Source organism: Thamnophis elegans, chromosome 11 (assembly GCF_009769535.1).
Source record: "Thamnophis elegans isolate rThaEle1 chromosome 11, rThaEle1.pri, whole genome shotgun sequence".
Lineage (NCBI taxonomy): Eukaryota > Metazoa > Chordata > Lepidosauria > Squamata > Colubridae > Thamnophis > Thamnophis elegans.
This window is the reverse complement of record NC_045551.1, coordinates 44,417,259-44,430,515: the sequence shown is the minus strand read 5'-3', so window position 1 is coordinate 44,430,515 and position 13,257 is coordinate 44,417,259. Positions and strand designations below refer to the sequence as shown.

Below are 13,257 nucleotides of genomic sequence, written 5' to 3'. Positions count from 1 at the left end.
CTTTACTGTTTTTTTAACATTCCCTAAACTTAATGTTTGTGATGACAGTAACACCTAACTAGCATTATGGTTCCCAATTCTATTTATTTCCCTCTTCTCATCTAGTTGAGCCATAAACAGCAGCTCAAAAACTCTACTTCAATTTTAAATTAATTTAGTGTGTTAGATTTGAATCTTGAATTGTGCTCAGTTTTTACTATTTGGTAAAATAAGTTACCATAAATTGAAGCTTGTGTGAATATAAGAATGAAGCAGGTTCTTTACAGTTCTTTCAGTCTCACAGAGTGTTAACTTTAAATATTTCCTCTTCGGATGTTCCAGTAGTTTCTGATCAATCCATCTCTAGTAATCTCAGAAGAATGTTCTGAACTACATGTAGCTATTAAATTTTACAGGTATACAACCATGGAGGATAACGAATTAGGAAGCAAATAATATAATTACCATATCATACGATTTTATTTTAGTCACAGCTATTACAAGTAGAGGTAAATAACTGTAAAATAAATGCAAAAACCCCAGGGAGCAACTTTAACATAACATGTGTAATAAGATAAGGCTGTTACACCATGAGATGAACGTTTATAGACATGCAAGCTACTGTACTAAATATTTCTACCACTTTCATATTGTTTCCATGCTAACCATTTCTATCTCTTTTTTTCCCTTTTCTTGATCTCTCCTTTCCTGTGTCCCTTAAACTAATATTTTATAACCTGTTAAAATAATAGTTAAATGGTTTAATGGTTTTAAACATTTAAAAATTGATAATTTTGCACTTGATTATGTTTTCCTAAATGAATGAAGTTGCATGCAAAGATTTACATTTTTACCATTTAAGCACAATTTTGGAGAGCATCTAGTGCAATCTACAGCCAATTTTGAACCAAATGCAATCCAATAAAGCACCTCCACAATCCACCCAAGACTGGTTAAACATCCGCCACTTTTTATCTCCTTACCTATTTTAACCTTTTTGGTTAACTATCTTGCTTATAAACAATTCTTAGAAGCTTCAGCACTTGCAGATTATGTTCCAAACTGTTTTCTAGCCCAGTGGTTCTTAATCTGTGGTCCACGGGCCCCTGGGGGGGGGGGGACACAATGTCACCACAGGGGGTTCACAAAGGCTTGAAGAAATGTTATGATTTAAATATTGAGTTAGCAATAGCAATAGCAATAGCACTTATTATATTCCGCTTCATAGTGCTTTACAGCCCTCTCTTAGCAGTTTTACAGAGTCAACATATTGCCCCCAACAATCTGGGTCCTCATTTTACCCAAATCAGAAGGTTGGAAGGCTGAGTCAACCTTGAGCCGATGAGATTTGAACTGCCGACCTGCAGCTAGCAGTCAGCTGAAGTAGCCTGCAGTACTGCACTCTAACCACTGCGCCACCTCAGATCTAGTTGCTGTAGTTCATGGCCATGGTTCTTGGTCACCAAAGATATTTAAAGGGGATCGTGGTGAAGAAAAGGTTGAGAGCCACTGTTCTAGACTATTTTCAGATAGCCAAGTAAAGTATTGACTTAATAGGATTTATGGTACTAAAAGCTAGATAGGTTCCAACATAAGCTGTATCTCTTTTAAAATGTTTCTATGGTTTGCTGCTTTGTGCCCAGCAAAAGTATTAGTATGTGCTGAAGTAAAAGCAAACCAATCTAGTGCTTCTGACAGACTTCAAAATTGACAATTAGTTACACCAGAGACTGAAAAATGCTCTCAACCAATAGAATATATTGAGACCATGAATAATTTTTCAGGAAAATTAAAAGCTTTATTCATCATTTTAAAAAGAAAATAACCTTCTTTCATCTGTAAAAGGATGTCATAGAAAACAGTTTATAAACTACTCAAAAACAACCGATAGAGTAAAGTGATTGCACGATCCCTATACTTTCCCAATCCAAAATTTAAGCGCCAGCACTTGTTACATCGGAGTAGAATGTGCAAATGACTCTTCAAAGATTACACAGTGCTTAATACGAATCAAAACAAAGGTAAAGATTTGTTTTTCTTGCACTAAGCAAGCTATACACACACAATCTCACCTTTCCCACTCAACCGTTAACCAATACTGTCTGGAGGTGATGAAAGAAATATGGTTCAGGAAAACTCAATTATGCCTTTTCTTTCGCAAGGAGCTGTGGCTGGGTCGATCCATATTTACACTTTATAGCCAAAAGTTTACAAGATGGCACTGCTTTTACTCAGGCCTAATATATTATACATTCCATAATAAGTGCATAAATGTGACCAACTGGCTTTCAAGGAGTATCCCTTACAGTTCAATGTATCACAGTAGCCCAATGTGTGCTGAATATTGGACTGTCAATACTTTCTTCTTTATAATATACATTGTTGTTGTTGTCATGTCCAACCCATCGCGACCCCATGGACAACATTCCTTCAGGCCTTTCTGTCCTCTACCACCCTCTGGAGTCCATTTAAGCTCATGCCTACTGTTTCAGTGACTACATACACATACATACATACATACATACATACATACATACATACATACATTGTAAAGGGGAATGAGACTAACCCTGGGAGACAGGAGGAAGACTACAATCTAGACAACAGTTTGGTAAACAAATCCTGAGTCCAAAGAAATGGTGAGGATGGCAAAACGTATTCTCAATTTGATGGGAACTTTCTATGAGATTGCAGAAGAACTGTTATTTGTTAAAGTTATTTGTTAAAAATCTTATCCTTGTGACTATGGTAATAGGCGGCAAATGTCAGTCCTTCAAGACAGTTCAGACAGGAAATCATGAATACCAACTAATACTACTTTTATAGTAAGAGTACAGTAATGACAGTACTTCTGAATGGGCATGTTTTTCAACATTGGCGATCTTGGGACTTCATCTCCCAGCATTCCCCATTCAGTAGGATGAACAGTGATATAAACCATGCATTAGAGATATAAAATGCTTCAGAATCAAAGTCAGAAGGTGACTTGCATGCGTGTTGCATCTACTGGCAATCCTTAAAGAAGTTGCACCTTTTCTTGGGTTTCTAGAGTAGCCGCACAATTTCTAGAAAAATGTACACTTGATCTGAAGTGGTGATCACAGTGCAACCAGCTGTTTCATAGCCCTGAAAATTCCTGGTTCATTACTATAGGAGCCAGTCATAAAAGCCTCAGATTCTCACATTCCAAGTTGCAAAACCCAGGCCTTTTTTGAGTTTAAACAGAATCCCAATACAAAAACCCTCCAAACTTGCTTCTTGTGGCCACAGTTGGCATGAAAAAAGAAGCGAAGCAAAAGTTTCTTGTGGATCATTAAGATAATGATGAACTATTTTATTTGGTCATTGGTCACTTCCAGCTCTTTGTGACATGGTTTACATTATTTGTCTAGGATTGTTTCTTTGCATCTGTTCTTTGTAAGTAAGTTCACATTTGTGCCTTCAGCAAGAGTGTGTAATCACCTTGGTCTTCCCTTTTTCTTTGTTGTCTTTGGTGGGTTTTTTAAAGAATTTTACTTTTCAAGCATTCTGTGAATCTCATTTTTGCATGCAAGAGCAAATTCCTAAACATTTTCTGTGGTGTCATTATTAGTGCTTTTGATGAACATATTTTTACTTCGTCTAGCATTGAATTATTTGCTCTTCTTGCACTCTAACATATTCTCAGCTATTTTTCCCATTTGAAATATCAAAGAGTGTAACATGAATGCATTTTTTTCTTTCATTACCAATACAAGATTCCTTAAGTTGCATTTAATTTTATTTTCCAGAATGACTTTAAATTAATGACCAGACTTTATATATAGCGTACATTTTAGGACTGCCTTTTATGCATCTTTATCATTTGCACCAAATACACAATAATAGACTTATTTATTGTTGCATCTTATCGACAAGTTTAAAATGACGGATGGTCTTACTTTGCCTACTCATTTCTCAAACATGGATTTCAGTTTTAAAATTACAGGTTTCACTTCAAGCTCTCCTTTGTTTTTCATTTGCTCTTTAAAGCAGCAACTGCTGAAAATCTGAGTCACACGTATGATGTTGCAAAGGAAATTAGTACTTTCATTATTTTCTTGCTTAATTATTTGTATTCAGCTTGCACTTTAATCAAGATTTCAGGAACAAGCAGCATTTGGAACTTGATTCTGAGAAAGATGTCAAAACAGAAATCAGTTAATAATTGTTCTTCAGGAGTCAGCATCTCTCTTTACAGTTCAACAAAGGTTCTCTAATCCAGTTATGCTTTACATTTGTATATCAGGAAAATATTTCTTAAAATGGAATTTCACTGAAAAAGATGATTTAAGCTATAGTTCTTCATACTGTCACCATTTTGTATTGCTACTTTCAACAGAGCATTATACACAGTGAAATATTTCCAGAAATTTACTTATTTTCCTATGACACAACTTATGTTTTTTAATTAAAGAATTTCAATTGTCATTGAATTGAAGAATATATTATTGTTCACATTTTATTACCTGGCACGAAGAGTAATCAGATTCATCTGAACTTACATATTTTGAAATGTTTGAAATCTTTCTTGGAATTTTTAAAGTATATTTTTACATATTTTGCTCAGAACCTAAACTATATTTGATTATTGTGTGCTCTCTTATTTAAATGAATATCAAGATGAAATCCAAGTATACCCTCCTTCCTCTTTCCCATTAATCTAGCACTAGAACTTGTCACTTGTATAATTTAATTTTCGGAACCGGACAGTATAGCATACAAATATTTTGTACCTATAGTGTATATAAGGTTTTATAGGAATTTCTATTCCTAATCTCATTTTGTTAATGCTCAGGTCTATTACCTTGTCTAAACTAGAAGAAAATTTGCCAATATAATAAAGTTTCATTAGTAATTTTGATAAATAAAGGATTGTCTTTATTTTATATTCTTATTTTTTCATTGATCTTGGTATAGGGATTTTCAGGAAAGTTTCTCAAATTCAGACATCTACTTTGATGCACATAAAAGGTAAACTAAATAGAGTTCCTCTGAATATTATACATTATAACTTTATATTTTTATTCAAAAAGGTATTGAAGGTATTAAAGAATAAATATGACTAATTTTCTCAAATAGAAACAGAAATAAAATAAATGGGGGAACAGAATAAAACTTGTAAAATATCATACTATTTGATTAAAATTACACATTTAAAAAAACCCTAAACAATACAGCTTAACTACAAACACAAACCTATGAAGTCACCCAGACAATTTTTCATGCCTAAGGCAAGACTAGAACTCGAAGTCTCTTGGTTTCCAGCCGGAGGGCAAGGACAGCCACAGAAAAATTACAGTATATCATTTTAAAGATGTACCCTGGAGCATGCCCGGTTTATTAGACCTATCAGGACAGTGGATAGAAGTGGAGAAAGCTGGTCCAGCAAACCCTGAGTTTTTGAAAGCTATCTAGATGATAATCAGAACAATGGAAGCCAACTGGCAGCTTACAGAGCAGACATGTTACCAAGTAAATTGTGCCCACAAACACCTACACTGTTACATCTTGAACCAGATGTAGCTTACAAGTTATTTGCACAAATGCAAAATAACCGAGGCACAAAACTTCCCAATTCAGGAAAAGATATAATTGGTGAACACACTGAATCTTTGCAAAAGTCCTCCTGGAGTCTGCCACCTGCTATTTAAGCAAAAGTCATAAGTACAGGAAGAGCTTCAAATTACATATGAGTTCCATCTGGGAAAATCCAATCCTATCAAGAATTAAAATGAAACATTCCCTGAAAACTGAAGACCCAGGAACCAACAACTATTCAATCTTCCTATGGTTGAATCTGAATCTGTTCCTTTCTGAGGAATAGTAATTCTGACACTAGGAATAATCTGAGGCTTACTCCTAGCACCAGCAGAATGGTAACTATGTGCTTCCACCTTAACAAAGTTGCATGTGAAGCTCTAAAGGTCTACTTAAACAACTTACTTCCATATAACCCCACTCGAAGTACCTTGTAGTAACATTGGACCAGACTTTCTCCTATAAGATAAATCTAGTGAATATGGTGGCAAAAATAATGTTAGAAATAACATACTCCAGAAATTATGCAGAACTAAATGGGGAACTTTAGCTGCCACTTTCAGGTCATCAGCACTAGAGCTGGTCTACTCCGCAGCAAAATATGCCACTGTATGACTTAAGAACTGCCATACTAGATGCCAGAGTCAGTGACATCATGGGGATCATAAGTGAATGGAATATAATAGAAGAGAGGAGAGAGGCGAGAGGAGAGGGTAGAGGGGAGAGGGGAGAGGGGAGGGGGGAGGGGGAGAGGAGAGGAGAGGAAAGGAAAGGAAAGGAAATAATAGAATACAAAACAAGAGAGTTGGAAGGGACCTTGGAGGTCATCCAGTTCAACACCACATTTCAAGCAAGGGACCCTACCATTTCAGACAAAGCTGTCCAGTCTCTTCTTGAAAGCCTCCAATGATGGGGCACCTACTATAGAAGACAAGCAATTCCACTGGTTGATTGTTCTCACTGTCAGGAAATTTCTCCTTAGTTCTAAGCTGATTCTCGCCTTGATTATTTTCCAGCCCTTGTTTCTTGCCTTGCCTTCTGGTGCTTTGGAAAATAGTTTGACCCCCTCATCTTTGTGGCAGCCCCTCAACTATTGGAACACTGCTATCATATCTCAGCTAGTCCTTCTTTTCACTAAGCTAGACATACCCAATTTCTGCAACTGTTCATGTTTTAGACACAAGCCCTCTAATCATCTTTGTTGCTCTTCTCTGCACACTTTTCCAGAGTCTTAATGTCTTTTTTTATATTGTGGTGACCAGAACTGGATGCAGTATTCCAAGTGTGATCTTACTAAGGCTTTCTAAAGCAGTACTAGAATCTCACGTGAACTTGATTCTATCCCTCTATTAATGCAGAGAAGAATTGGATTGGCTTTTTTGGCAGCTGCAGCACACTGCTGGCTCCTTTCTAAGCAACTATCCACCTGGACTCCAAGATCCCTCTCACAGTTACTGGCATCAAGCCAAATTTCACCTAGTCTGTATCTGTACAGTTGGTTTGTCTTGCCTATATATAATACCTTACAAAGGCAACATGCACTAGTGAGAGAATACAGAAAAATTATGAACAACTCACTTTTACCAGTACACACCAACCCTCCTCATTTATCAAATCCAGGTTCAAATCCAGGAAGCTTCCACTGGCACTTGCACAACATATACTCAACAACTTTGACATCAATTCGATTCAATTCAATTTATTACAGTCATAGACTAAACTAGAGACCAGAACAAATAAAAACAGTAAATATGCAATTTAAAATTCCAGTATAAAATAATATAATAGTTAAAATCTATGATAAAATCCAGTCTGTCAATTATGCATGGTCTAACTATACTATAATTACAATCCATGCTTTTCTTTTCCTTTTAGTATTAAACTGACTATGAGCCACAGAGTTTATGGATTATAAATTTAGTATAGTTAGACCATGTATAATTGACAGACTGGGCATCAATTCCCAATGGAAAGCCAAATGGGTTGCTGAACATCCAGACATAGGAAGACATAAATGACCTCATAAAAAGGTACCAGGATTTGAACTACCATGCCAGGAATGGACAATCTGAATAGGATTCACTCCTCACATGTCATCTGTTAGGATTCACTGTATAAACGGGGCATAATACAGCTGTGAGAACCCATGTCAAACTGTAGAACACATTGTGACCAACTGTAACCTGACAGCAAGTACAGGCCCAATATTTTTTTCATAAAAATGATGCTGTGTATCAGTGATTAGATGGCCTAGACATTGATATCTGAATACAGATATCTTTCTACACAGCATATTTTGTTTTTTTTTAATCTAGGTAAAATATTACTATGATATGATATGCCATACACTAAATAAATGAACGTTCCTTTTTATTCACATATTAACAACCTCCAGACAATCAGATTCTCAATAGCATCACTTGGTTGGCTAGAGGTCAAAATACATAAGATACAAGATACAGTGTCTGCAAGCTGATAATGCCTGAGCTCATGCCCATAGATTATGTTAACCAGAAGCCTTATATAGATATTAAATAGGAATTGGGAGTATTGAACTCTGAAAAACGATAAAAAGGGGTCTTGGGGTCCACCTCTTCTCTCTTACCCACTGAAAATAACCTCAAAAAAGGAGAACCATGGAAATATTGTGCCCCTGCTTTCAATCCAAGAAGTTGGAAGGGGATACCATAATTGATTATATCAAAGATTAACTAGTGATCAAGCAGGAACAAGAGAGTTACACCACCTCCATACTGGTCATCTGGTCACCACAAGCACAGTTAATACTATCTCTGTACTGTACAAGGCCTGAATCCTGACTGAAAATGCTCCAGATAATCTGCTTCTTCCAGAGCCCTTTAATTTACAGGCCTATCGTCTTCTCTACAATATTTCCCAAATATTGCCGTCCTTCTATTTTAGGTAAATTGTATTACTTTGCAATTATTTAAATATCTTAAACATGTTGTTGCAATTAACCTATTAAGATCAATTATCCCATTTATTATGCATATACCACCCCAAAAAGTTTCACCTGCAATTTTAAATAGAGGGGTTCTTTTCAGTTTTGAAATCTATAATTAGAACAAGTACTTGCAAGAGTTTCAAGGATGACAGATAATAACTTATAGATCATTAATCAGATCCCAAAAAAAATGATGAAGGTGAAATCTGTAAAATGCATAACAGCATTATCACATGTAAGCTGAACCTTTAAGAAAGATATTTAAGTGCCTAATCATTTCTCAAGAAATTTACCATTAATTTGTCAAATTGTTTACAATATCTTAAGTGGAATTAACAAATAAAACATGTTTGTTTTTATACATTTATTCTCTTCAACTTGAAATATTCTTCTAGGTTAAACAGGGCATTTCCTTAGAAATGATTGCTCCCAAAACAGTAAACAAAGCCAAAAGAATAATCATAAAAATATCTTTAGAAAGAAAAATCTACATCTGATTTTCAGCAACAGATTGCTGATACATGATCTTTGTCAGAATTTAAATTAGGATGGACAAGGAAGTATTTTAAACAATATAATAAAATATTCTGGATTACTGCTTATAATATGATTTTCCCAGATCCTTTTTTATTATAATTATTCATTATATTACATTATTCATTATAATACATTGTATTAGTTCTATTTTATTCATTTGTGTATTCATTTTATTAGGCTTATAGGCCTCTTCAATTATAAACTTTGGAGCAGCATACCTCCCACTTTAAATCAAATCAAAAAATATAGTAAAAACAGACTATCATAATCAACATATAAAGAACACTAGAAATAATCAATTAATCAATTCAATCAAAACCAAAAAGAAACCTGCTATTGCTAGAGTTAACAAATGTGCATATTTAAATTAACTTCTCTATTATTTATCTCACACTGAAAAATTCATTGTATATACTACCACAATCAAACACAGTCACTTAGATTAATTATTGGGCATTTCAATGAATATGTTTTCTTCATGTTATTGTTGTATGATCTCTAGTCTTCAGCATTTGTGAACTGTTTTTAACCAAAGAGGAATAAAACCAGTCTTTCTGTACCACCTGGGAAGAATGTTTCAATCCAAAGAATATCAGATCAGCCTTGTTTTAAAAAGATATAAATCTTTGTGGAAAATATAAAAGATCAACATATACAGTATCATCAATACTGAAGAAACAACATATTAGCACATATATCAGAATCTGATTAACATAACAAGATTAACTTTCTCTTTGTGTAAAATAGATCCTGAAAAACAATTCAACTGTATTAACTTGTCATTTTAATCCCTTACTTCTATTAAAAAAATACATCTGGTTAATTAATTATTTAAAGACAAATTTCACCAAGTGAATACAACAAATGCTTTAGAGCAAGAGCATCACTGAGATGTGTTTCTGAAAATCATTTTAGAACCAAACTATGCAAAAAATATTTAAAACATCAGAAACAGACTTTACAGATTTCAGTGTAGCCAATAAGGAACAAATAGAAGAGAAGTGATTACTATTCATTAAGAACCCAGTTAAAAATTACAAAGGACAGATTGTATCTGCCTGACCCTGGCTGTTTGGAAGACTGCTCAGACTGTTCCTTGTTCACCTCTACAAAAGGTTTCCTGTAACCCCCCCCCCCCCCAAAAAAATAGGACCGTTTAGAGCGATAACATGCAACGTAGCTTTCCCCTGATCACTTTTGGAATCAACTTGATTAATTAAAGTATGTATGGGTATGAATGTATGGCTGTATGTCCCAGTGTATCTGTACCAACAATAGCACTGATTTCAGTAATACATGCTGTTAAATAAAGTGTAAGTGAGATTATACTCATTATGATAGAAATATAAACTTCCATAACTCTACCTAAACATACTTCTTCTCTTCTGCATTATTTTATCCGATTCAGCTGCCATGCATCACGTCCTTTCATGTATGTTATCACCACAAGAACAGAGGAACAGCGGCGATGTTTTAGCCAGCACTAACCTCAAGACCAAGCCGGAAAAACCAGGTACAGATAAGCCTCTCCCGAGCAATTTATACAATGCACTCCTTCCTCCCTCTGCAGGAACCTGTGCATATATCGTAGTACCATTCCGCCTTGCAGTCTAATGCAGCTTCAGATCCCATCCGCCACACCCAGAACGCCTGTTTCCAGATTGGATTTGTAGTCCCCAAAAGCCAGACAGTAGAACAGAGCAGTTGCAAACCGTCAGGCAAGAGAAGACCCACGGAGACAGGCGTCCCATCTGCCGGGTTCATATACACGTCAATCCACCCGCTCCCTCCAGACCGCTCTTGGCGCAGCAAATGCAGCCTTGTCCCAAACGTGGGCCGGAGAAGGACCGGCGCTCCGGTCTCCAGCGCCTTAAGCTGCTCTGCGGGGAGAACGCCTGCCTGCTTGCCTGCTCCCGCCCCGCTGTGGCGGGCGATATATTCCCTAAGTAGGTAGCAGCCAACCGCCCGCTAGCCGCCTCACCGTTGACGACACGAAGAGCCGCTCCAGATGCCTGTATCGCCACTGTTGCCAAGCGCTGCCCCGGCACAGAGAGGCCGCCGCCGCCGCCGCCGCCGCCATCATGCTCGGCCGCGATTCTGTCTTCGGTGCCTAGGCCGCCCTTTCACCTCGCGCTCCCTCGACCAATCAGACGCTCCCCTTCCCGGCGGCGCCCACACGCCCACGCCCCGCCCCTTCGGCTCGCGCCTTGTCTGAGAGAGGCGGCGGAGGCGGGCAGGCTTTTCCGCGGACAAGCCTCGGGCGCGTGGAGGCGGCGGCCCGCGTAGGAAAGACAGGGCTGCGGTGACCTTGGTCGGTGAGAAGTCACGAGAAGAGCCCCGTGGTCAGTCAGTGTACTGTGCAGCTGGGCCTAAAATCCACTGGTAGGGATAGATGGAAAAACTAAGGCAAGGGTCACCAACCTTTCGGACCTCAGGGACCACTAAATTCATAATTTTCAATCCCACGGACCACTCATATGATTTTTTTTTAAAGTTAAATAATATTGTGGAAAGTTATCACCCAGCCCTCCCCCAGAAAAATGAAATATCCTATGAAATATTGAAAAGGCAGAATATTATATTTCTCTAGATGTGAAAAGGAAGAAAAATGTTTTATAAAGAGAGAATAGCTCCCTGTAGCTTCCTGCCTCCACCCACTTTGTCAATGGGCCATTAAGAAGGCCAAGCCAGTCCCTTTACATAATAAAGAGTTCTCCCCTTCAGCTCCAGGGGGATGGGATTAAGGCATGATAATATTGGCCCTTAACTCAACCAAACCTGGATTCAAAACGCAGCCTAGAGAGTTGCCCCTGCATGGCTCCATGGGAGTCTGGAAACCAATCAGAATTCAAGATCAAAGGCTAGAGAGGGCATAAAACCAGGGACTCAGCTTCTCTTCCTGGCTTCTCTTTTCTCCACCAACATTGAAGCATGTGATCACCTTTTCTGTTCAGGACTCAAGCCATGTGGTCCTGTCCACCATTAAAACCATCTTTCCAAGCAGCCTCCATGTCTCCAGTGTCTTTTTCTCCACTTGGAGCCGAACCCAGAAGGACATTTCTTTCAACAGTATTTAGTGCAATATTTTAAAAATGCAAATAATTTTTCTGCACACCACCAAAATTTTCTCACGGACCAGAAGTAGTCTACGGATCACTGGTTGGTGACCACTGCCCTAAGGGATGGAAATGCCATTCCCTTGACTTTAGAAATGTGGAGTGGGCGGTTAGAAATCTAGGTACCATGAGGGATGAGGAAGATTGTAGGTGGAGGTTTTTTAAGAAACGACTGTCTAAAATGGTACAGGGTCCCTGATTGAGCAGGAGTTGGGTTCTAGTCCTGGGTTGGACTAGAAGACCTCTAAGGTCCCTTCTAGCTCTGTTCGGATGGATGGAACTGATTGAGATGCTTTCCCTGCGACACTGTGTGTTGAAAAATAACTTTGCTCCCAAGTATGTTGGCTTGTTCCAGAGGTGGTATTCAGCAGGTTCTGACCAGTTCTGGAGAACTGGTAGCGGAAATTTTGAGTAGTTTGGAGAACCAGTAAATACCACCTAGCCTGGCTAGGTGGATCAGTGACTAAGACTCTGAAGTTGTCGATCAGAAAGGTCGGCAGTTCAGCGGTTCAAACTTCTAGTATCGGTCTCCTGCGTGAGCAAAGGGTTGGACTAGATGACCTCCAAGGTCCCTTCCAACTCTGTTACTGTTAACTGACTGATCCTGCTCCCATCTATTCTCTGCCTCCCGAGTCCCAGCTGATAGGGAGGAAATGGAGATTTTACAGTATCCTTCCCCTGCCACGCCTACCAAGCCACGCCCACAGAACCGGTAGTAAAAGATTTTGCATCCCACCACTGGCTTGTTCTTGATCTGATGCCCTTTGAGGAAATTTCTTGGTAAGAGGATCAAAAGTCATTGGATGTGTTTAAAGAATCAGGTTTTTAAACACAGCTTGATCCAATACAGCTCTCTGTCAATGATACATGGTACAAAATGAAAGTGGCAATTGGTCCGGGGGTTTTTAAAGGCAGCAATCTTAATGACATACATGCTCTTTATTATTAATTTGAGTTACAGGTAATCCTCGACTTACAACAATTCATTTAGTGACCAAAGTTACAACGGCCCTGAAAAAGTGTCTTACAACCGTTTTTCACACTTACCACTGTTGCCGCATCCCCGTGGTCACATGATCAAAATGCAGATGCTTGGCAACT

General features: G+C 37.9%; 1 protein-coding gene across 1 annotated transcript in view; it reads right to left on the bottom strand.

The window, feature by feature from the left end:
- PCCA (propionyl-CoA carboxylase subunit alpha) overlaps positions 1-11,159 on the bottom strand; it is a 220,856-nt gene extending 209,697 nt beyond the window's left edge. Inside the window, 1 exon segment of the mRNA XM_032226371.1 lies at positions 11,022-11,159. Within this exon segment, the coding sequence (XP_032082262.1) occupies positions 11,022-11,123 (102 nt within the window). The 5' untranslated portion in view covers positions 11,124-11,159.
- Between the last annotated feature and the right edge of the window lie 2,098 nt (positions 11,160-13,257).